We start from the raw sequence: 25,611 nt of genomic DNA, 5'->3' as shown, positions 1-25,611 counted from the left end.
ACTAACCGGTCCGTAAGGGGTGCTGACACAGTGCTGGTCACATTGGGGGGTCCCAGGGCTGGAGCAGTTATTGGTGGAACAACCGTGCCCCTCGTCAGATCCATCAGGACAGTTGATGATGTGGTCACACAGCAGGGAATGGTCCACACACTCTCCACTACCACACTGGTAAAGTTGGTTGGAGCACTTCAACTGGTCACCTACAGTAAAACAACAGACTGGTCCACACACTCTCCACTACCACAGCTGGTTGGAGCACTTCACCTGGCCAAATACAAATGTAACCATAACCCTTTGTTTAAGCTCACATCCGGCCTCGTCACTGTAGTCCTCACAGTCCTGCTGTCCATCACACCTCCAGGTTGCAGGGATACACTGGGTCTTAGAGACACAGCTCCACTGGAACTCCCCACACGTCACTGGAGACACCTTACAATTCTGAAGTTTACCCAGAATTTAGAGATGGGTTAAGGTAAATTGATTGTGCGAGATTATGGAAATTAACCTAGCATGCTAGTTTGTATTGTTTTCCAAAACTACCTTGGACTTCCTTAATACTGATCATGGAGCCATAAAAGTGGTATCCATGAGTTCATCTGGCTGTGAGCAAGTATATAAATGTTTTGCACAATCATTTTAAAGTGAAGGTTAATATTAGGCGGGTTCCTCACCATCTCGTCTGAACCGTCCTGGCAGTCCTGTTCCCCATCACACAGCCATTCCTCCACAAGACATTCATGGCTGTTTGGGCAGCGGCGCTCCGGGGGACAGTGGGGGGGTTTGGCACAGCCCACCTCGTCAGAATGGTCTCCGCAGTCAGCATGGCCGTCACAACGGAGAGCCTCAGACACACACTGACCATTACTGCAATGATACTGCTGCTGGCCACAAAGCTTTGCCACTGGGAGGAGAGCGAGATGGCAGAAGCAGAGGAGAGCAATGATTGCAAAAAACTAAGTAGAAACGGGTTCAGAACAAGGTGGAAATGGGTTCTAAACAACATGGAACCACATCAGTGGAAATGGGTTATAAACACCCATTACAATGGAAACGGTTTTTAGAGATCAGGCTCATACCACAGTCTTCCTCATCAGAGCCGTCCGAACAGTCTCTCTCTCCATCACAGAGGAAGGTTTCTGGGATACAGCGGCTATTGTTGTCACAGCGATGACTGCAGCTCTTGGTGGCCTTGAAGCAGTCCATTTCATCAGAACGGTCCTGGCACTGTGCCTTTCCATCACACATCTGCTGCTGGTCGATACACTTCTTCCCATGAGCACACTGGAACTGACCTGAGGTAGGAACCAATGAGCACACTGGACCTGAGCTAACAACAAATGAGTACACTGGAACTGACCTAAGGACATTGATATGAATGGATGGATTTGTGCAGAAACTGGTTACGTGTGATTAAACACATTACACCAGATCAAGAGGTGAGCTTCAGACCTGGTTTGCAGAGGAGCTCACAGTCCTGTTCATCTGATCCATCCTTACAGTCCACCTCTCCATCACAAACATGGCTGTGCAGGACACACTCTCTACCATCCTTGCACAGTCTAGAACCCATACGGCACTTCAGGGGCGCAGTTTGGGATGTTGGCGCAGTGATCGTTGGACAGCCAATCTCATCTGAGCCATCATGGCAATGAGCGCGTCCATCACAAACCAGACTCCTCTCAATACATTTCCTCCCGTCCTTACACCGGAACTCACCTGGGAGACACACATAAGAGGGACCATGAAGAAAGGTTAAGAGGGTTAAAGGGGTTTTCTGGGTGGCAAAGCAGTATCAAATATCAGAACGCATTAATATATCTACCTCGGTTTGGACATTTAGTAATGCAGGACTCCTCATCAAAACCATCAGGGCAGTCTCTCAATGTGTCACACAGCTGAGTTTGGGAGATGCACAAAGTTGAGCCCCGACACCTCACTGATGGACTGGTACAGGTCTGAGCCAGAGTTGGCAGGACAGGAGGAAGGACCTTGTTAGAATCTAGGGAGAGAGGTTACATTAGATTCATTTAAAGAGACTCTCCTCATCCTTCTGTACCAACTGTCCAAGTGAGTCAGCAGTGTCTCACCACAGCCTTCCTCATCAGAGTCGTCCGCACAGTCCCTCTCTCCATCACAGAGGAAGATTTCTGGGATACAGCGGCTATTGTTGTCACAGCGATGACTGCAGCTCTTGGTGGCCTTGAAGCAGTCCATTTCATCAGAACGGTCCTGGCACTGTGCCTTTCCATCACACATCTGCTGCTGGTCGATACACTTCTTCCCATGAGCACACTGGAACTGACCTGAGGTAGGAACCATGGAGCACACTGGACCTGAGCTAACAACCAATGAGTACACTGGAACTGACCTAAGGACATTGATATGAATGGATGGATTTGTGCTGAAACTGGCCACTTGTGTTTAAATACATTACACCAGATCAAGAGGTGAGCTTCTGACCTGCTTTGCAGAGGAGCTCACAGTCCTGTTCATCTGATCCATCCGTACAGTCCACCTCTCCATCACAAACATGGCTGTGCAGGACACACTCTCTCCCATCCTTGCACAGTCTAGAACCCATACGGCACTTCAGGGGCGCAGTTTGGGATGTTGGAGCAGCGATCGTTGGACAGCCAATCTCATCTGAGCCATCATGGCAATGAGCGCGTCCATCACAAACCAGACTCCTCTCAATACATTTCCTCCTGTCCTTACACCGGAACTCACCTGGGAGACACACATAAGAGGGACCATGAAGAAAGGTTAAGAGGGTTAAAGGGGTTTTCTGGGTGGCAAAGCAGTATCAAATATCAGAACGCATTAATATATCTACCTCGGTTTGGACATTTAGTAATGCAGGACTCCTCATCAAAACCATCAGGGCAGTCTCTCAATGTGTCACACAGCTGAGTTTGGGAGATGCACAAAGTTGAGCCCCGACACCTCACTGATGGACTGGTACAGGTCTGAGCCAGAGTTGGCAGGACAGGAGGAAGGACCTTGTTAGAATCTAGGGAGAGAGGTTACATTAGATTCATTTAAAGAGACTCTCCTCATCCTTCTGTACCAACTGTCCAAGTGAGTCAGCAGTGTCTCACCACAGCCTTCCTCATCAGAGTCGTCCGCACAGTCCCTCTCTCCATCACAGAGGAAGGTTTCTGGGATACAGCGGCTATTGTTGTCACAGCGATGACTGCAGCTCTTGGTGGCCTTGAAGCAGTCCATTTCATCAGAACGGTCCTGGCACTGTGCCTTTCCATCACACATCTGCTGCTGGTCGATACACTTCTTCCCATGAGCACACTGGAACTGACCTGAGGTAGGAACCATGGAGCACACTGGACCTGAGCTAACAACCAATGAGTACACTGGAACTGACCTAAGGACATTGATATGAATGGATGGATTTGTGCTGAAACTGGCCACTTGTGTTTAAATACATTACACCAGATCAAGAGGTGAGCTTCTGACCTGCTTTGCAGAGGAGCTCACAGTCCTGTTCATCTGATCCATCCGTACAGTCCACCTCTCCATCACAAACATGGCTGTGCAGGACACACTCTCTCCCATCCTTGCACAGTCTAGAACCCATACGGCACTTCAGGGGCGCAGTTTGGGATGTTGGAGCAGCGATCGTTGGACAGCCAATCTCATCTGAGCCATCATGGCAATGAGCGCGTCCATCACAAACCAGACTCCTCTCAATACATTTCCTCCTGTCCTTACACCGGAACTCACCTGGGAGACACACATAAGAGGGACCATGAAGAAAGGTTAAGAGGGTTAAAGGGGTTTTCTGGGTGGCAAAGCAGTATCAAATATCAGAACGCATTAATATATCTACCTCGGTTTGGACATTTAGTAATGCAGGACTCCTCATCAAAACCATCAGGGCAGTCTCTCAATGTGTCACACAGCTGAGTTTGGGAGATGCACAAAGTTGAGCCCCGACACCTCACTGATGGACTGGTACAGACTGGCTGAGCAGGAAGAATATCTGGAACGGTTGTAGTTGGAGCCAAATAAGCTGTAGTAAGTGGAACTGGAGATTCTGTAGGGAGAGAGTATTACCAAGATAACAGACAGGCCTTTTACACTCTACCCAGAACAAGTCTAATGAAGCGTTAGTTTCCCCCAAAACAATTCAGCACAAAGGGTTAGACTGTAGGTAACATGTCTCAACTGCTAATATACTAGCTAGTAAACATTTTCAAACTCAAATCAATTTGTATTTGTCAGATGCACATGGTTAGCAGATGTTTTTGCGATTGTAGCGAAATGCTTGTGCTTCTAGTTCCGACCCTGCAGTAATATACAAGTAATCTAACAATTTCACAACAACTACCTTATACACACAAGTGTAAAGGAATGAATAAGAAGGTTGGTTGAACAGGAAGTGGCTCGGGTGGTTGTCCTCCTTGATGATCTTTTTGGCCTTCCTGTGACATCAGGTGGTGTAGTTGTCCATCGGGTGATGCGTTGTGCAGAGCTCACTACCCTCTGGAGAGCCTTACGGTTGTGGGCGGAGCAGTTGCCGTACCAGGCAACAGCCCGACAGGATGTTCTCGCTTGTGCATCTGTAAAAGTTTGTGAGTGTGTTTGGTGACGAGCCAAATTTCTTCAGCCGCCTGAGGTTAGGGCTGCTGCGCCTTCACCATGCTGTCTGTGTGGGTGGACCATTTCAGTTGTCCGTGATGTGTACGCCAAGGAACTTAACTTCCCACCTTCTCCACGACTGTCCCGTCGATGTGGATAGGGGGCTCCTCCGTCTGCTGTTTCCTGAAGTCCACGATCATCTCCTTTGTTTTGTTGACGTCGAGTGTGAGGTTTTTTTCCTGACCACACTCCGAGGGCCTTCGCCTCCTCCCTGTAGGCCGTCTCGTCATTGTTGGCAATCAAGCCTACCACTGTAGTGTCGTCTGCAAACTTGATGATTGGGTTGGAGGCGGGCATGGCCACGCAGTCATGGGTGAACAGGAGAGGGCTGAGAACGCACCCTTGTGGGGCCCCAGTGTGGAGGATCAGGGGGGTGGAGATGTTACCTACCCTCACCACCTGGGGGCGGCCCGTCAGGAATTCCAGGACCCAGTTTCACAGGGCGGGGTCGAGACCCAGGGTCTAGAGCTTAATGACGAGTTGGGGGTACTATGATGTTAAATGCTGAGCTGTAGTCGATGAACAGCATTCTTACATAGGTATTCCTCTTGTCCAGATGGGTAAGGGCAGTGTGATTGCGTTGTCTGTGGACCTATTGGGGCGGTAAGCAAATTGGAGTAGGTCTAGGGTGTCAGGTAGGGTGGAGGTGATATGGTCCTTGATTAGTCTCTCAAAGCACGGAAGTGAGTTACGAAGCGGATAGTCATTTAGCTCAGTTGCCTTAGCTTTCTTGGGAACAGGAACAATGGTGGCCCTCTTGAAGCATATGGGAACAGCAGACTGGGATAAGGATTGATTGAATATGCCCGTAAACACACCAGCCAGCTGGTCTGCGCATGCTCTGAGGACGCGGCTGGGGATGCAGTCTGGCATTGAATTGCGACTACTTTGTCTCTATACTGGTGCTTAGCTTGTTTGATTGCCTTGGAGGGAATAGCTACACTGTGTATTCGGTCATGTTTCCGGTCACCTTGCCCTGATTAAAAGCAGTGGTTCGTGCTTTCAGTTTTGCAAATGCTGCCATCAATCCACAGTTTCTGGTTGGAAAATGTTTTAGACGCTGTGGGTACAACATCACCGATGCACTTGCTAATAAACTCGCTCACCGAATCAGCATATTCATCCATGTTAATGTCCGACGCTATGCCGAACATATCCCAGTCCAAGTGATCGAAGCAATCTTCAAGCGTGGAATCCGATTGGTCGGACCAGCGTTGAACAGAACTGAGCACAGGCTTCCTGTTTAAGTTTCGGTCTATAGGCTGGGAGCAACAAAATGGAGTCGGTCAGATTTTCCGAAAGGAGGGCAGGGGAGGGCTTTGTATGCGTCGCAGAAGTTAGAATAAAAATTATCCAGGGTTTTGCCAGCCCGCGCAGTCAATATGTCAATGTACACTTAAAAATATAAACGCAACAAAGATTTTACTGAGCTCCCTCGAACCCCCCCCCCCCCCACAACAACCTCACTGCTCAGCTATGAAGAGCCATTGACATTTACTCCTGAGGAGTACATGTTGCACCCTCTACAACCAATGATTATTGTTTTGACCCTGCTGGTCATTATCAACTTTTGAACAATCTGGCCTTAAATGGCCATATATACCCTCCACACAGCACAGCCAGAATAGGACTGGCCACCCCTCAGTGCCTGGTTCCTATAGGTTTCTTCCTAGGTTCCTGCCATTCTAGGTAGTTCAATGCCACCTTGCTTCTACGTCTGCATTGCTTGCTGTTCGGGTTTTAGGCTCGTTTTCTGTATAGCACTTTATAGCACTCTGCTGGTGTACCGTCTTTATAAATCGATTTGATAAGGAAATCAGTCAATTGAAATACAATCACTAGGCCTTAATCTCTGGATTTCACAACTGGGAATACAGATTTGCATCAGCTGGTCACAGGTACCTTAAAAGGTAGAGGCGTGGATCAGAAAACCAGTCAGTATCTGGTGTGACCGCCATTTGCCATTTTCATGTAGAGTTGATCAGGCTGTTGATGGCAGCCTGTGGAATATTGTCCCACTCCTCTTCAATGGCTGTGAGAAGTTACTAGATATTGGCAGGAACTGGAAAATGCTGTCGTACACAGTCTTCCAAACATGCTCAACGGGTGACATGTCTGGTGAGTATGCAGGCCATACTTCTGCTTCCAGGAATTGTGTACAGATCCTTGAGACATGGCGTCATGCATTATCATGCTGAAACATGAGGTGATGGCGGCAGAGAATGGGCCTCAGGATCTCATGGCATCTCCGTGCATTCAAATTGCCATCGATAAAATGCAATTGTGTTCATAGCTTATGTTTGCCCATACCATAAACCCACCATGGGGCATTCTTCACAACGTTGACATGAAACCTCTCACCCACACGATGCCTTATGCTATCCAACATCTGCTTGGTACAGTTGAAACCAGGATTTAATCCATGAAGCACACTTCGCCAGAGTGCCAGTGGCCATTGAAGGTGAGCATTTGCCCCCTGAAGTCAGTTACGACTACAGTCAGGTCAAGACCATGGTGAGGATGACAAGCACGCAGAAGCGCTTCCCTGAGACAGTTTGAGCAGACTTTCTTCAGTTTTGTAAACCCACAGTTTTATCAGCTGTCTGAAAGGCTGGTCTCAGATGATCCTGCAGGTGAAACTGGATGTTGAGGTCCTGGGCTGGAATGGTTAAATGTGGTCTAGAAATATGTGATTGAAACAAATGTGAGTTTGTATCATTTACTATCATCCCAAATTATAATGATTTATCCATTTCTAAAAAATGTATATTACGCTACTTTCCAATATGTGGATAGTATGTGTTACTACATTACACAAGGCAACATTTTAAACCACATTACACACAAATTACACTTCCGTTTGACCTCAGTTTGGTGATGTTAGTATAAAAGTTTAGTCAACATGACGACAAGACCAATTGCTTAAAACAGCAATATATTTGATTTTGTCATAGGAGTGTGTGGGGGTGGGGAGGAGGTCACAGAACTTAGAATGCAGTTTGAATTTTCCTCAAATGGTGCAGATAATTCTGGGCGGTCTCCAAGTCACTGGCTACACATCAATACAAGGATTTGAAAGTCAAAAATAGCCTCCACTCACGCCGCCAAACTTAGCCTAGTAAAACTGACTGTCCTACCGATCCTCGACTTCGGCGATGTCATCTACAAAATAGCCTCCAATACTCTACTCAGCAAATTGGATGTAGTCTATCACAGAGCCATCCGTTTTGTTACCAAAGCGCGTTATACCACCCACCACTGTGACCTGTATGGCCCCGGTAACATATTAGTCGCCAGACCCACTGGCTCCAGGTCATCTATCACTCTATGCTAGGTAAAGCTCTGCCTTCACAGCTCACGATAACACCCACCCATAGCACGCGTTCCAGCAGATATATCTTACTGGTCATCCTTAAAGCCAACAGCTTCTTTGGCCGCCTTTCCTTCCAGTTCTCTGCTGCCAGTGACTGGAACTAATTGCAAAAATCTCTGAAGCTGAGTCTTACATTTCCCTCACTAACTTTAAACATCAGCTATCTGAGCAGCTAACCGATCGCTGCAGCTGTACATAGTCCATCTGTAAATAGCCCACCCGATCTACCTACCTCATCCCATATTGTTTTTATTTACTTTGCTGCACTTTTGCACACCAGTATCACTACTCTCACACACCATCTGCTCATATATCACTCCAGTGTTAATCTGCTAAATTGTAATAATTTAATTTATTTATCACTCACTGCAGATATTCTATGGCAGGTCGTGATTCATTGACCTTGGTGGTTTATTCCTTTTTCCTTGATGCAGACCACCAAAATCAAAATCTGCCATTCCAAAATATAAATGGAAGCCTTCTATAAATTCTCATCTAACCAACCATGTATAGGTTAATCCAAGTTTCCATGTGGCTTTAAAAAAATCTAAATAAATATTTTTCTAAATTGTTCCTCTTCCTGTTTTTGTGATCCCCTATCAAAACATCACAAAATAGTGGACATTTCCAAAGGTTATCCTCTAATAAGTGACATATATAAATCCTCTCTAGGGTAGGGGGCAGCATTCGGATGAAAAGCATGCCCAAATTAAGAAGCCTGCTACTCGGGCCCAGAAGATATGATATGCATGTAACTGGTAGATTTGGATAGAAAACTCTAGTTTCCAAAACTGTTAAAATATTGTCTCAGAGTATAACAGAACTGATTTGGCAGGCGAAAACCTGAGAAAAATCCATTCAGGAAGTATTGTGTGTTTTGGTTTTGTAGTTTTCTATTCAATGCCATTACTGTATCCATCGACTTAGGACGCAATTTGCAGTTCCTATGCCTTCCACTAGATGTCAACAGTGTTTAGAAATTGTTTCAGGCTTGTATTCTTATAAATGAGGGAGTAAGACCAGTCTGAATGAGTGGAACCTTACGTGTCAGAGCTTTTTCATGCGCAATCCCGAGAGAGTGCATTTCTTGTGTACCTTTTATTGACGACGTCATTGTCCGGTTGAAATATTATAGATCATTTGGGCTAAAAACAACCTGAGGATTGAATATAAACATCATTTGACATGTTTCTATGAACTTTACGGATACAATTTTGATTTTGTCTGCCTGTTTTGACTGCGTTTGAGCCTGTGGATTACTGAAGAAAATCTGAACAAAAAGAGGTTTTTGGATATAAAGAGACTATCGAACAAAAGGAACATTTGAGTAAATGAATGTCTTCTGAGTGCCACCATATGAAGATCAAAGGTAAGGGATTAATTTTCTCTCCAATTCTGAGTTCTGTAACGCTTCTGCTTGGCTGGTTACTATTTGTAATAATTTTTCAACTAGGCTATGTTCTGGGCTAGGTATGCTTTCGCCGAAAAGCATTTTATAAATCTGACACCGTGGTTGGATTAACAAGAAGTTCATCTTTAAACCTATGTAAAATATGTTTTGTTTTCTGAATTTTTACAACAAGCATTTCTGAGAGGATAAACCTAGAGCGGATAAACCCTACCGGTCAAAAGTGTTAGAACACCTACTCAAGCAAACGGTTCCTTATTTTTCCTATGTTGCAGAATAGCGAAGACAAAACTATGCAACATATGGAATCATGTAGCAACCAAAGTGTTAAAATCTAAATATATATTTCAAATAGCCATCCTTTGCTTTGACAGCTTTGCACACTTGGCATTCGCTCAACCAGCTTCACCTGGAAGGCTTTTCCAAGTCTTGAGTTCCCACATATGGTGAGCACTTGTTGGCTGCTTTCCCTTCACTCTGCGGTCCAACTCATCCCAAACCATCTCAATTTGGTTGAGGATTGTGGAAGCCAGGTCATCTGATGCAGTACTCAATCACTCTCCGTATTGTTAAAATAGCCCTTAAACAGCCTGGAGTTGTGTTGGGTCATTGTCCTGTTAAAACAAAATGACAGTCCCACTAAGCCCAAACCAGATGGTATGGCGTATGGCTGCAGAATGCTGTGACCGTGTCACCAGCAAAGCAGCCCCACACCGTAACACCACCTCCTTCATGCTTTATGGTGGGAAAAAACACATGCGGAGATCCGTTCTCGCAAAGACATAGCGGTTGGAACCAAAAATATCCAATTTGGACTCGGACCAAAAGGACAAATTTCCACCGGTCTAATGTCCATTGCTTGTGTTTCTTGGCTCAAGCAAGTCTTTCTTATTGGTGTCCTTTAGTAGTGGTTTCTTTGCAGCAATTCGATCATGGTGGCTGGATTCGCAGTCTCCTCTGACCAGTTGATGTTGAGATGCGTCTTACTTGAACTATGTGAAGCATTTATTTGGGCTGCAATTTCTGAGGCTGGTAAATCTAATGAACTTATCCTTTGCATCAGGGGTAACTCTGGGTCGTCCATTCCTGTGGCGGTCCTCATTAGAGCCAGTTACATTATGGTGCTTGGTTTTTGCGACTGCACTTGAACTTCATGTCTTAAACGGACAGTCATTTCTCATTGCTATTTGAGCTGTTCTTGACATATGGACTTGGTCAATTACCAAATAGGGCTCTCTTCTGTATACCCTTCCTTACATTGTCACAACGGATTGGCTCAAACACATTTCACAAATACTTTAAGGCGGCACACCTGCTATTTGAAAACGCATTCCAAGTGACTACCTCATGAAGCTGGTTGAGAGAATGCCAAGAGTGTGCAAAGCTGTCAAGGCAAAGGGTGGCTTTTTTGAAGAATTTCAAATGTATAAAATATATTTTGATTTTAACACTGGTTACTACATGATTCCATATGTGCTAATTCATAGTTTTGATGTCTTCACAATTATTCTACAATGTAGAAAATGGTAAAAAGAAAAACCCTTGAATGAGGGTTTTTGGTGTGTGTGCAGTTTATAAGGTACTCGTTTAAAAATATATATGATTGTTGCAGATGTACAGTTTGTGTAAATTGTAACATGTACTATTAATAACCTTTTCTGCATATTAGTTAGGATATTTATCTATATGTGTAGTCAACAGGCGGCAGCCATGGCATCATTTTTTACTAACGTTTTAGGAATATAATTTAAACTTTCAACATTCATTTGGAATGGTATTGTACTTAATCAGTAAAAACTGCTGAATGAGTCCAAAAGCGTGCTGTGCCTTAATTATTTTGATAAACCCCCCTGCCTATTCAGTGAGCCATCATTTAAGATTCATACAAAAAACATTACAAGAATATTGTTGTCTTGACTTTGTCTAAGGTAACGGTTAACAAAATTAGGTAAATTGACAACGCACACTTTCTTTAACTGCAATGTTAATATGCATTACATGGCATTGTAGATTTCAGATGTCTTTTGACCTAATGTTACACGCTTTCAGACAATGCGCTTATTCGCGATAAAGAAAATGCGCACTAAAATTTCAAAAAGATGAACTTACGTTAACTGATTAACTCTGACAGCCCTACAAAAACATTAGATAACCTTTGTCACATTGTTGACCGTGTACTGCAAGTGGCAGTTCTGTCCGGTTCCCCATTTTTGGGACGTCATGCCATTTTATAAACACCGTCAGACACTTAGTCGATTTAGAAAACGTCCCGACTGACCAGTCAGAAATCAGACTCACCTCCACAGTCCTGTTCATCTGATCCATCCGTACAGTCCACCTCTCCATCACAAACATGGCTGTGCAGGACACACTCTCTCCCATCCTTGCACAGTCTAGAACCCATACGGCACTTCAGGGGCGCAGTTTGGGATGTTGGAGCAGCGATCGTTGGACAGCCAATCTCATCTGAGCCATCATGGCAATGAGCGCGTCCATCACAAACCAGACTCCTCTCAATACATTTCCTCCTGTCCTTACACCGGAACTCACCTGGGAGACACACATAAGAGGGACCATGAAGAAAGGTTAAGAGGGTTAAAGGGGTTTTCTGGGTGGCAAAGCAGTATCAAATATCAGAACGCATTAATATATCTACCTCGGTTTGGACATTTAGTAATGCAGGACTCCTCATCAAAACCATCAGGGCAGTCTCTCAATGTGTCACACAGCTGAGTTTGGGAGATGCACAAAGTTGAGCCCCGACACCTCACTGATGGACTGGTACAGACTGGCTGAGCAGGAAGAATATCTGGAACGGTTGTAGTTGGAGCCAAATAAGCTGTAGTAAGTGGAACTGGAGATTCTGTAGGGAGAGAGTATTACCAAGATAACAGACAGGCCTTTTACACTCTACCCAGAACAAGTCTAATGAAGCGTTAGTTTCCCCCAAAACAATTCAGCACAAAGGGTTAGACTGTAGGTAACATGTCTCAACTGCTAATATACTAGCTAGTAAACATTTTCAAACTCAAATCAATTTGTATTTGTCAGATGCACATGGTTAGCAGATGTTTTTGCGATTGTAGCGAAATGCTTGTGCTTCTAGTTCCGACCCTGCAGTAATATACAAGTAATCTAACAATTTCACAACAACTACCTTATACACACAAGTGTAAAGGAATGAATAAGAAGGTTGGTTGAACAGGAAGTGGCTCGGGTGGTTGTCCTCCTTGATGATCTTTTTGGCCTTCCTGTGACATCAGGTGGTGTAGTTGTCCATCGGATGATGCGTTGTGCAGAGCTCACTACCCTCTGGAGAGCCTTACGGTTGTGGGCGGAGCAGTTGCCGTACCAGGCAACAGCCCGACAGGATGTTCTCGCTTGTGCATCTGTAAAAGTTTGTGAGTGTGTTTGGTGACGAGCCAAATTTCTTCAGCCGCCTGAGGTTAGGGCTGCTGCGCCTTCACCATGCTGTCTGTGTGGGTGGACCATTTCAGTTGTCCGTGATGTGTACGCCAAGGAACTTAACTTCCCACCTTCTCCACGACTGTCCCGTCGATGTGGATAGGGGGCTCCTCCGTCTGCTGTTTCCTGAAGTCCACGATCATCTCCTTTGTTTTGTTGACGTCGAGTGTGAGGTTTTTTTCCTGACCACACTCCGAGGGCCTTCGCCTCCTCCCTGTAGGCCGTCTCGTCATTGTTGGCAATCAAGCCTACCACTGTAGTGTCGTCTGCAAACTTGATGATTGGGTTGGAGGCGGGCATGGCCACGCAGTCATGGGTGAACAGGAGAGGGCTGAGAACGCACCCTTGTGGGGCCCCAGTGTGGAGGATCAGGGGGGTGGAGATGTTACCTACCCTCACCACCTGGGGGCGGCCCGTCAGGAATTCCAGGACCCAGTTTCACAGGGCGGGGTCGAGACCCAGGGTCTAGAGCTTAATGACGAGTTGGGGGTACTATGATGTTAAATGCTGAGCTGTAGTCGATGAACAGCATTCTTACATAGGTATTCCTCTTGTCCAGATGGGTAAGGGCAGTGTGATTGCGTTGTCTGTGGACCTATTGGGGCGGTAAGCAAATTGGAGTAGGTCTAGGGTGTCAGGTAGGGTGGAGGTGATATGGTCCTTGATTAGTCTCTCAAAGCACGGAAGTGAGTTACGAAGCGGATAGTCATTTAGCTCAGTTGCCTTAGCTTTCTTGGGAACAGGAACAATGGTGGCCCTCTTGAAGCATATGGGAACAGCAGACTGGGATAAGGATTGATTGAATATGCCCGTAAACACACCAGCCAGCTGGTCTGCGCATGCTCTGAGGACGCGGCTGGGGATGCAGTCTGGCATTGAATTGCGACTACTTTGTCTCTATACTGGTGCTTAGCTTGTTTGATTGCCTTGGAGGGAATAGCTACACTGTGTATTCGGTCATGTTTCCGGTCACCTTGCCCTGATTAAAAGCAGTGGTTCGTGCTTTCAGTTTTGCAAATGCTGCCATCAATCCACAGTTTCTGGTTGGAAAATGTTTTAGACGCTGTGGGTACAACATCACCGATGCACTTGCTAATAAACTCGCTCACCGAATCAGCATATTCATCCATGTTAATGTCCGACGCTATGCCGAACATATCCCAGTCCAAGTGATCGAAGCAATCTTCAAGCGTGGAATCCGATTGGTCGGACCAGCGTTGAACAGAACTGAGCACAGGCTTCCTGTTTAAGTTTCGGTCTATAGGCTGGGAGCAACAAAATGGAGTCGGTCAGATTTTCCGAAAGGAGGGCAGGGGAGGGCTTTGTATGCGTCGCAGAAGTTAGAATAAAAATTATCCAGGGTTTTGCCAGCCCGCGCAGTCAATATGTCAATGTACACTTAAAAATATAAACGCAACAAAGATTTTACTGAGCTCCCTCGAACCCCCCCCCCCCCCCCACAACAACCTCACTGCTCAGCTATGAAGAGCCATTGACATTTACTCCTGAGGAGTACATGTTGCACCCTCTACAACCAATGATTATTGTTTTGACCCTGCTGGTCATTATCAACTTTTGAACAATCTGGCCTTAAATGGCCATATATACCCTCCACACAGCACAGCCAGAATAGGACTGGCCACCCCTCAGTGCCTGGTTCCTATAGGTTTCTTCCTAGGTTCCTGCCATTCTAGGTAGTTCAATGCCACCTTGCTTCTACGTCTGCATTGCTTGCTGTTCGGGTTTTAGGCTCGTTTTCTGTATAGCACTTTATAGCACTCTGCTGGTGTACCGTCTTTATAAATCGATTTGATAAGGAAATCAGTCAATTGAAATACAATCACTAGGCCTTAATCTCTGGATTTCACAACTGGGAATACAGATTTGCATCAGCTGGTCACAGGTACCTTAAAAGGTAGAGGCGTGGATCAGAAAACCAGTCAGTATCTGGTGTGACCGCCATTTGCCATTTTCATGTAGAGTTGATCAGGCTGTTGATGGCAGCCTGTGGAATATTGTCCCACTCCTCTTCAATGGCTGTGAGAAGTTACTAGATATTGGCAGGAACTGGAAAATGCTGTCGTACACAGTCTTCCAAACATGCTCAACGGGTGACATGTCTGGTGAGTATGCAGGCCATACTTCTGCTTCCAGGAATTGTGTACAGATCCTTGAGACATGGCGTCATGCATTATCATGCTGAAACATGAGGTGATGGCGGCAGAGAATGGGCCTCAGGATCTCATGGCATCTCCGTGCATTCAAATTGCCATCGATAAAATGCAATTGTGTTCATAGCTTATGTTTGCCCATACCATAAACCCACCATGGGGCATTCTTCACAACGTTGACATGAAACCTCTCACCCACACGATGCCTTATGCTATCCAACATCTGCTTGGTACAGTTGAAACCAGGATTTAATCCATGAAGCACACTTCGCCAGAGTGCCAGTGGCCATTGAAGGTGAGCATTTGCCCCCTGAAGTCAGTTACGACTACAGTCAGGTCAAGACCATGGTGAGGATGACAAGCACGCAGAAGCGCTTCCCTGAGACAGTTTGAGCAGACTTTCTTCAGTTTTGTAAACCCACAGTTTTATCAGCTGTCTGAAAGGCTGGTCTCAGATGATCCTGCAGGTGAAACTGGATGTTGAGGTCCTGGGCTGGAATGGTTAAATGTGGTCTAGAAATATGTGATTGAAACAAATGTGAGTTTGTATCATTTACTATCATCCCAAATTATAATGATTTATCCATTTCTAAAAAATGTATATTACGCTACTTTCCAATATGTGGATAGTATGTGTTACTACATTACACAAGGCAACATTTTAAACCACATTACACACAAATTACACTTCCGTTTGACCTCAGTTTGGTGATGTTAGTATAAAAGTTTAGTCAACATGACGACAAGACCAATTGCTTAAAACAGCAATATATTTGATTTTGTCATAGGAGTGTGTGGGGGTGGGGAGGAGGTCACAGAACTTAGAATGCAGTTTGAATTTTCCTCAAATGGTGCAGATAATTCTGGGCGGTCTCCAAGTCACTGGCTACACATCAATACAAGGATTTGAAAGTCAAAAATAGCCTCCACTCACGCCGCCAAACTTAGCCTAGTAAAACTGACTGTCCTACCGATCCTCGACTTCGGCGATGTCATCTACAAAATAGCCTCCAATACTCTACTCAGCAAATTGGATGTAGTCTATCACAGAGCCATCCGTTTTGTTACCAAAGCGCGTTATACCACCCACCACTGTGACCTGTATGGCCCCGGTAACATATTAGTCGCCAGACCCACTGGCTCCAGGTCATCTATCACTCTATGCTAGGTAAAGCTCTGCCTTCACAGCTCACGATAACACCCACCCATAGCACGCGTTCCAGCAGATATATCTTACTGGTCATCCTTAAAGCCAACAGCTTCTTTGGCCGCCTTTCCTTCCAGTTCTCTGCTGCCAGTGACTGGAACTAATTGCAAAAATCTCTGAAGCTGAGTCTTACATTTCCCTCACTAACTTTAAACATCAGCTATCTGAGCAGCTAACCGATCGCTGCAGCTGTACATAGTCCATCTGTAAATAGCCCACCCGATCTACCTACCTCATCCCATATTGTTTTTATTTACTTTGCTGCACTTTTGCACACCAGTATCACTACTCTCACACACCATCTGCTCATATATCACTCCAGTGTTAATCTGCTAAATTGTAATAATTTAATTTATTTATCACTCACTGCAGATATTCTATGGCAGGTCGTGATTCATTGACCTTGGTGGTTTATTCCTTTTTCCTTGATGCAGACCACCAAAATCAAAATCTGCCATTCCAAAATATAAATGGAAGCCTTCTATAAATTCTCATCTAACCAACCATGTATAGGTTAATCCAAGTTTCCATGTGGCTTTAAAAAAATCTAAATAAATATTTTTCTAAATTGTTCCTCTTCCTGTTTTTGTGATCCCCTATCAAAACATCACAAAATAGTGGACATTTCCAAAGGTTATCCTCTAATAAGTGACATATATAAATCCTCTCTAGGGTAGGGGGCAGCATTCGGATGAAAAGCATGCCCAAATTAAGAAGCCTGCTACTCGGGCCCAGAAGATATGATATGCATGTAACTGGTAGATTTGGATAGAAAACTCTAGTTTCCAAAACTGTTAAAATATTGTCTCAGAGTATAACAGAACTGATTTGGCAGGCGAAAACCTGAGAAAAATCCATTCAGGAAGTATTGTGTGTTTTGGTTTTGTAGTTTTCTATTCAATGCCATTACTGTATCCATCGACTTAGGACGCAATTTGCAGTTCCTATGCCTTCCACTAGATGTCAACAGTGTTTAGAAATTGTTTCAGGCTTGTATTCTTATAAATGAGGGAGTAAGACCAGTCTGAATGAGTGGAACCTTACGTGTCAGAGCTTTTTCATGCGCAATCCCGAGAGAGTGCATTTCTTGTGTACCTTTTATTGACGACGTCATTGTCCGGTTGAAATATTATAGATCATTTGGGCTAAAAACAACCTGAGGATTGAATATAAACATCATTTGACATGTTTCTATGAACTTTACGGATACAATTTTGATTTTGTCTGCCTGTTTTGACTGCGTTTGAGCCTGTGGATTACTGAAGAAAATCTGAACAAAAAGAGGTTTTTGGATATAAAGAGACTATCGAACAAAAGGAACATTTGAGTAAATGAATGTCTTCTGAGTGCCACCATATGAAGATCAAAGGTAAGGGATTAATTTTCTCTCCAATTCTGAGTTCTGTAACGCTTCTGCTTGGCTGGTTACTATTTGTAATAATTTTTCAACTAGGCTATGTTCTGGGCTAGGTATGCTTTCGCCGAAAAGCATTTTATAAATCTGACACCGTGGTTGGATTAACAAGAAGTTCATCTTTAAACCTATGTAAAATATGTTTTGTTTTCTGAATTTTTACAACAAGCATTTCTGAGAGGATAAACCTAGAGCGGATAAACCCTACCGGTCAAAAGTGTTAGAACACCTACTCAAGCAAACGGTTCCTTATTTTTCCTATGTTGCAGAATAGCGAAGACAAAACTATGCAACATATGGAATCATGTAGCAACCAAAGTGTTAAAATCTAAATATATATTTCAAATAGCCATCCTTTGCTTTGACAGCTTTGCACACTTGGCATTCGCTCAACCAGCTTCACCTGGAAGGCTTTTCCAAGTCTTGAGTTCCCACATATGGTGAGCACTTGTTGGCTGCTTTCCCTTCACTCTGCGGTCCAACTCATCCCAAACCATCTCAATTTGGTTGAGGATTGTGGAAGCCAGGTCATCTGATGCAGTACTCAATCACTCTCCGTATTGTTAAAATAGCCCTTAAACAGCCTGGAGTTGTGTTGGGTCATTGTCCTGTTAAAACAAAATGACAGTCCCACTAAGCCCAAACCAGATGGTATGGCGTATGGCTGCAGAATGCTGTGACCGTGTCACCAGCAAAGCAGCCCCACACCGTAACACCACCTCCTTCATGCTTTATGGTGGGAAAAAACACATGCGGAGATCCGTTCTCGCAAAGACATAGCGGTTGGAACCAAAAATATCCAATTTGGACTCGGACCAAAAGGACAAATTTCCACCGGTCTAATGTCCATTGCTTGTGTTTCTTGGCTCAAGCAAGTCTTTCTTATTGGTGTCCTTTAGTAGTGGTTTCTTTGCAGCAATTCGATCATGGTGGCTGGATTCGCAGTCTCCTCTGACCAGTTGATGTTGAGATGCGTCTTACTTGAACTATGTGAAGCATTTATTTGGGCTGCAATTTCTGAGGCTGGTAAATCTAATGAACTTATCCTTTGCATCAGGGGTAACTCTGGGTCGTCCATTCCTGTGGCGGTCCTCATTAGAGCCAGTTACATTATGGTGCTTGGTTTTTGCGACTGCACTTGAACTTCATGTCTTAAACGGACAGTCATTTCTCATTGCTATTTGAGCTGTTCTTGACATATGGACTTGGTCAATTACCAAATAGGGCTCTCTTCTGTATACCCTTCCTTACATTGTCACAACGGATTGGCTCAAACACATTTCACAAATACTTTAAGGCGGCACACCTGCTATTTGAAAACGCATTCCAAGTGACTACCTCATGAAGCTGGTTGAGAGAATGCCAAGAGTGTGCAAAGCTGTCAAGGCAAAGGGTGGCTTTTTTGAAGAATTTCAAATGTATAAAATATATTTTGATTTTAACACTTTGGTTACTACATGATTCCATATGTGCTAATTCATAGTTTTGATGTCTTCACAATTATTCTACAATGTAGAAAATGGTAAAAAGAAAAACCCTTGAATGAGGGTTTTTGGTGTGTGTGCAGTTTATAAGGTACTCGTTTAAAAATATATATGATTGTTGCAGATGTACAGTTTGTGTAAATTGTAACATGTACTATTAATAACCTTTTCTGCATATTAGTTAGGATATTTATCTATATGTGTAGTCAACAGGCGGCAGCCATGGCATCATTTTTTACTAACGTTTTAGGAATATAATTTAAACTTTCAACATTCATTTGGAATGGTATTGTACTTAATCAGTAAAAACTGCTGAATGAGTCCAAAAGCGTGCTGTGCCTTAATTATTTTGATAAACCCCCTGCCTATTCAGTGAGCCATCATTTAAGATTCATACAAAAAACATTACAAGAATATTGTTGTCTTGACTTTGTCTAAGGTAACGGTTAACAAAATTAGGTAAATTGACAACGCACACTTTCTTTAACTGCAATGTTAATATGCATTACATGGCATTGTAGATTTCAGATGTCTTTTGACCTAATGTTACACGCTTTCAGACAATGCGCTTATTCGCGATAAAGAAAATGCGCACTAAAATTTCAAAAAGATGAACTTACGTTAACTGATTAACTCTGACAGCCCTACAAAAACATTAGATAACCTTTGTCACATTGTTGACCGTGTACTGCAAGTGGCAGTTCTGTCCGGTTCCCCATTTTTGGGACGTCATGCCATTTTATAAACACCGTCAGACACTTAGTCGATTTAGAAAACGTCCCGACTGACCAGTCAGAAATCAGACTCACCTCCACAGTCCTGTTCATCTGATCCATCCGTACAGTCCACCTCTCCATCACAAACATGGCTGTGCAGGACACACTCTCTCCCATCCTTGCACAGTCTAGAACCCATACGGCACTTCAGGGGCGCAGTTTGGGATGTTGGAGCAGCGATCGTTGGACAGCCAATCTCATCTGAGCCATCATGGCAATGAGCGCGTCCATCACAAACCAGACTCCTCTCAATACATTTCCTCCTGTCCTTACACCGGAACTCACCTGGGAGACACACATAAGAGGGACCATGAAGAAAGGTTAAGAGGGTTAAAGGGGTTTTCTGGGTGGCAAAGCAGTATCAAATATCAGAACGCATTAATATATCTACCTCGGTTTGGACATTTAGTAATGCAGGACTCCTCATCAAAACCATCAGGGCAGTCTCTCAATGTGTCACACAGCTGAGTTTGGGAGATGCACAAAGTTGAGCCCCGACACCTCACTGATGGACTGGTACAGACTGGCTGAGCAGGAAGAATATCTGGAACGGTTGTAGTTGGAGCCAAATAAGCTGTAGTAAGTGGAACTGGAGATTCTGTAGGGAGAGAGTATTACCAAGATAACAGACAGGCCTTTTACACTCTACCCAGAACAAGTCTAATGAAGCGTTAGTTTCCCCCAAAACAATTCAGCACAAAGGGTTAGACTGTAGGTAACATGTCTCAACTGCTAATATACTAGCTAGTAAACATTTTCAAACTCAAATCAATTTGTATTTGTCAGATGCACATGGTTAGCAGATGTTTTTGCAATTGTAGCGAAATGCTTGTGCTTCTAGTTCCGACCCTGCAGTAATATACAAGTAATCTAACAATTTCACAACAACTACCTTATACACACAAGTGTAAAGGAATGAATAAGAAGGTTGGTTGAACAGGAAGTGGCTCGGGTGGTTGTCCTCCTTGATGATCTTTTTGGCCTTCCTGTGACATCAGGTGGTGTAGTTGTCCATCGGGTGATGCGTTGTGCAGAGCTCACTACCCTCTGGAGAGCCTTACGGTTGTGGGCGGAGCAGTTGCCGTACCAGGCAACAGCCCGACAGGATGTTCTCGCTTGTGCATCTGTAAAAGTTTGTGAGTGTGTTTGGTGACGAGCCAAATTTCTTCAGCCGCCTGAGGTTAGGGCTGCTGCGCCTTCACCATGCTGTCTGTGTGGGTGGACCATTTCAGTTGTCCGTGATGTGTACGCCAAGGAACTTAACTTCCCACCTTCTCCACGACTGTCCCGTCGATGTGGATAGGGGGCTCCTCCGTCTGCTGTTTCCTGAAGTCCACGATCATCTCCTTTGTTTTGTTGACGTCGAGTGTGAGGTTTTTTTCCTGACCACACTCCGAGGGCCTTCGCCTCCTCCCTGTAGGCCGTCTCGTCATTGTTGGCAATCAAGCCTACCACTGTAGTGTCGTCTGCAAACTTGATGATTGGGTTGGAGGCGGGCATGGCCACGCAGTCATGGGTGAACAGGAGAGGGCTGAGAACGCACCCTTGTGGGGCCCCAGTGTGGAGGATCAGGGGGGTGGAGATGTTACCTACCCTCACCACCTGGGGGCGGCCCGTCAGGAATTCCAGGACCCAGTTTCACAGGGCGGGGTCGAGACCCAGGGTCTAGAGCTTAATGACGAGTTGGGGGTACTATGATGTTAAATGCTGAGCTGTAGTCGATGAACAGCATTCTTACATAGGTATTCCTCTTGTCCAGATGGGTAAGGGCAGTGTGATTGCGTTGTCTGTGGACCTATTGGGGCGGTAAGCAAATTGGAGTAGGTCTAGGGTGTCAGGTAGGGTGGAGGTGATATGGTCCTTGATTAGTCTCTCAAAGCACGGAAGTGAGTTACGAAGCGGATAGTCATTTAGCTCAGTTGCCTTAGCTTTCTTGGGAACAGGAACAATGGTGGCCCTCTTGAAGCATATGGGAACAGCAGACTGGGATAAGGATTGATTGAATATGCCCGTAAACACACCAGCCAGCTGGTCTGCGCATGCTCTGAGGACGCGGCTGGGGATGCAGTCTGGCATTGAATTGCGACTACTTTGTCTCTATACTGGTGCTTAGCTTGTTTGATTGCCTTGGAGGGAATAGCTACACTGTGTATTCGGTCATGTTTCCGGTCACCTTGCCCTGATTAAAAGCAGTGGTTCGTGCTTTCAGTTTTGCAAATGCTGCCATCAATCCACAGTTTCTGGTTGGAAAATGTTTTAGACGCTGTGGGTACAACATCACCGATGCACTTGCTAATAAACTCGCTCACCGAATCAGCATATTCATCCATGTTAATGTCCGACGCTATGCCGAACATATCCCAGTCCAAGTGATCGAAGCAATCTTCAAGCGTGGAATCCGATTGGTCGGACCAGCGTTGAACAGAACTGAGCACAGGCTTCCTGTTTAAGTTTCGGTCTATAGGCTGGGAGCAACAAAATGGAGTCGGTCAGATTTTCCGAAAGGAGGGCAGGGGAGGGCTTTGTATGCGTCGCAGAAGTTAGAATAAAAATTATCCAGGGTTTTGCCAGCCCGCGCAGTCAATATGTCAATGTACACTTAAAAATATAAAACGCAACAAAGATTTTACTGAGCTCCCTCGAACCCCCCCCCCCACAACAACCTCACTGCTCAGCTATGAAGAGCCATTGACATTTACTCCTGAGGAGTACATGTTGCACCCTCTACAACCAATGATTATTGTTTTGACCCTGCTGGTCATTATCAACTTTTGAACAATCTGGCCTTAAATGGCCATATATACCCTCCACACAGCACAGCCAGAATAGGACTGGCCACCCCTCAGTGCCTGGTTCCTATAAGTTTCTTCCTAGGTTCCTGCCATTCTAGGTAGTTCAATGCCACCTTGCTTCTACGTCTGCATTGCTTGCTGTTCGGGTTTTAGGCTCGTTTTCTGTATAGCACTTTATAGCACTCTGCTGGTGTACCGTCTTTATAAATCGATCTGATAAGGAAATCAGTCAATTGAAATACAATCACTAGGCCTTAATCTCTGGATTTCACAACTGGGAATACAGATTTGCATCAGCTGGTCACAGGTACCTTAAAAGGTAGAGGCGTGGATCAGAAAACCAGTCAGTATCTGGTGTGACCGCCATTTGCCATTTTCATGTAGAGTTGATCAGGCTGTTGATGGCAGCCTGTGGAATATTGTCCCACTCCTCTTCAATGGCTGTGAGAAGTTACTAGATATTGGCAGGAACTGGAAAATGCTGTCGTACACAGTCTTCCAAACATGCTCAACGGGTGACATGTCTGGTGAGTATGCAGGCCATACTTCTGCTTCCAGGAATTGTGTACAGATCCTTGAGACATGGCGTCATGCATTATCATGCTGAAACATGAGGTGATGGCGGCAGAGAATGGGCCTCAGGATCTCATGGCATCTCCGTGCATTCAAATTGCCATCGATAAAATGCAATTGTGTTCATAGCTTATGTTTGCCCATACCATAAACCCACCATGGGGCATTCTTCACAACGTTGACATGAAACCTCTCACCCACACGATGCCTTATGCTATCCAACATCTGCTTGGTACAGTTGAAACCAGGATTTAATCCATGAAGCACACTTCGCCAGAGTGCCAGTGGCCATTGAAGGTGAGCATTTGCCCCCTGAAGTCAGTTACGACTACAGTCAGGTCAAGACCATGGTGAGGATGACAAGCACGCAGAAGCGCTTCCCTGAGACAGTTTGAGCAGACTTTCTTCAGTTTTGTAAACCCACAGTTTTATCAGCTGTCTGAAAGGCTGGTCTCAGATGATCCTGCAGGTGAAACTGGATGTTGAGGTCCTGGGCTGGAATGGTTAAATGTGGTCTAGAAATATGTGATTGAAACAAATGTGAGTTTGTATCATTTACTATCATCCCAAATTATAATGATTTATCCATTTCTAAAAAATGTATATTACGCTACTTTCCAATATGTGGATAGTATGTGTTACTACATTACACAAGGCAACATTTTAAACCACATTACACACAAATTACACTTCCGTTTGACCTCAGTTTGGTGATGTTAGTATAAAAGTTTAGTCAACATGACGACAAGACCAATTGCTTAAAACAGCAATATATTTGATTTTGTCATAGGAGTGTGTGGGGGTGGGGAGGAGGTCACAGAACTTAGAATGCAGTTTGAATTTTCCTCAAATGGTGCAGATAATTCTGGGCGGTCTCCAAGTCACTGGCTACACATCAATACAAGGATTTGAAAGTCAAAAATAGCCTCCACTCACGCCGCCAAACTTAGCCTAGTAAAACTGACTGTCCTACCGATCCTCGACTTCGGCGATGTCATCTACAAAATAGCCTCCAATACTCTACTCAGCAAATTGGATGTAGTCTATCACAGAGCCATCCGTTTTGTTACCAAAGCGCGTTATACCACCCACCACTGTGACCTGTATGGCCCCGGTAACATATTAGTCGCCAGACCCACTGGCTCCAGGTCATCTATCACTCTATGCTAGGTAAAGCTCTGCCTTCACAGCTCACGATAACACCCACCCATAGCACGCGTTCCAGCAGATATATCTTACTGGTCATCCTTAAAGCCAACAGCTTCTTTGGCCGCCTTTCCTTCCAGTTCTCTGCTGCCAGTGACTGGAACTAATTGCAAAAATCTCTGAAGCTGAGTCTTACATTTCCCTCACTAACTTTAAACATCAGCTATCTGAGCAGCTAACCGATCGCTGCAGCTGTACATAGTCCATCTGTAAATAGCCCACCCGATCTACCTACCTCATCCCATATTGTTTTTATTTACTTTGCTGCACTTTTGCACACCAGTATCACTACTCTCACACACCATCTGCTCATATATCACTCCAGTGTTAATCTGCTAAATTGTAATAATTTAATTTATTTATCACTCACTGCAGATATTCTATGGCAGGTCGTGATTCATTGACCTTGGTGGTTTATTCCTTTTTCCTTGATGCAGACCACCAAAATCAAAATCTGCCATTCCAAAATATAAATGGAAGCCTTCTATAAATTCTCATCTAACCAACCATGTATAGGTTAATCCAAGTTTCCATGTGGCTTTAAAAAAATCTAAATAAATATTTTTCTAAATTGTTCCTCTTCCTGTTTTTGTGATCCCCTATCAAAACATCACAAAATAGTGGACATTTCCAAAGGTTATCCTCTAATAAGTGACATATATAAATCCTCTCTAGGGTAGGGGGCAGCATTCGGATGAAAAGCATGCCCAAATTAAGAAGCCTGCTACTCGGGCCCAGAAGATATGATATGCATGTAACTGGTAGATTTGGATAGAAAACTCTAGTTTCCAAAACTGTTAAAATATTGTCTCAGAGTATAACAGAACTGATTTGGCAGGCGAAAACCTGAGAAAAATCCATTCAGGAAGTATTGTGTGTTTTGGTTTTGTAGTTTTCTATTCAATGCCATTACTGTATCCATCGACTTAGGACGCAATTTGCAGTTCCTATGCCTTCCACTAGATGTCAACAGTGTTTAGAAATTGTTTCAGGCTTGTATTCTTATAAATGAGGGAGTAAGACCAGTCTGAATGAGTGGAACCTTACGTGTCAGAGCTTTTTCATGCGCAATCCCGAGAGAGTGCA

The 25,611-nt window shown here is 44.5% G+C and overlaps 1 protein-coding gene across 1 annotated transcript in view; it reads right to left on the bottom strand.

Moving 5' to 3' along the window:
* The window catches only part of LOC110523072 (uncharacterized), a 127,876-nt gene that overhangs the window by 58,266 nt on the left and 43,999 nt on the right, over positions 1-25,611 (bottom strand). Inside the window, exons 21-36 of the mRNA XM_036976594.2 lie at positions 20,346-20,552; positions 19,988-20,239; positions 12,094-12,300; positions 11,736-11,987; positions 3,845-4,051; positions 3,472-3,738; positions 3,099-3,314; positions 2,834-3,010; positions 2,461-2,727; positions 2,088-2,303; positions 1,823-1,999; positions 1,450-1,716; positions 1,077-1,292; positions 672-901; positions 309-438; positions 7-200 (exon numbers count right to left, since the gene is read on the bottom strand). Of these exons, the coding sequence (XP_036832489.2) occupies positions 7-200; positions 309-438; positions 672-901; positions 1,077-1,292; positions 1,450-1,716; positions 1,823-1,999; positions 2,088-2,303; positions 2,461-2,727; positions 2,834-3,010; positions 3,099-3,314; positions 3,472-3,738; positions 3,845-4,051; positions 11,736-11,987; positions 12,094-12,300; positions 19,988-20,239; positions 20,346-20,552 (3,482 nt within the window). The remainder of the gene's footprint in view (positions 1-6; positions 201-308; positions 439-671; positions 902-1,076; positions 1,293-1,449; positions 1,717-1,822; positions 2,000-2,087; positions 2,304-2,460; positions 2,728-2,833; positions 3,011-3,098; positions 3,315-3,471; positions 3,739-3,844; positions 4,052-11,735; positions 11,988-12,093; positions 12,301-19,987; positions 20,240-20,345; positions 20,553-25,611) is intronic.

The sequence above is a fragment of the Oncorhynchus mykiss genome, chromosome 5 (assembly GCF_057628025.1).
Source record: "Oncorhynchus mykiss isolate SJ-2025 chromosome 5, ASM5762802v1, whole genome shotgun sequence".
NCBI lineage: Eukaryota > Metazoa > Chordata > Actinopteri > Salmoniformes > Salmonidae > Oncorhynchus > Oncorhynchus mykiss.
The sequence above is the reverse complement of the archived record's forward strand: the minus strand, read 5'-3'. Positions and strand labels throughout refer to the sequence as shown.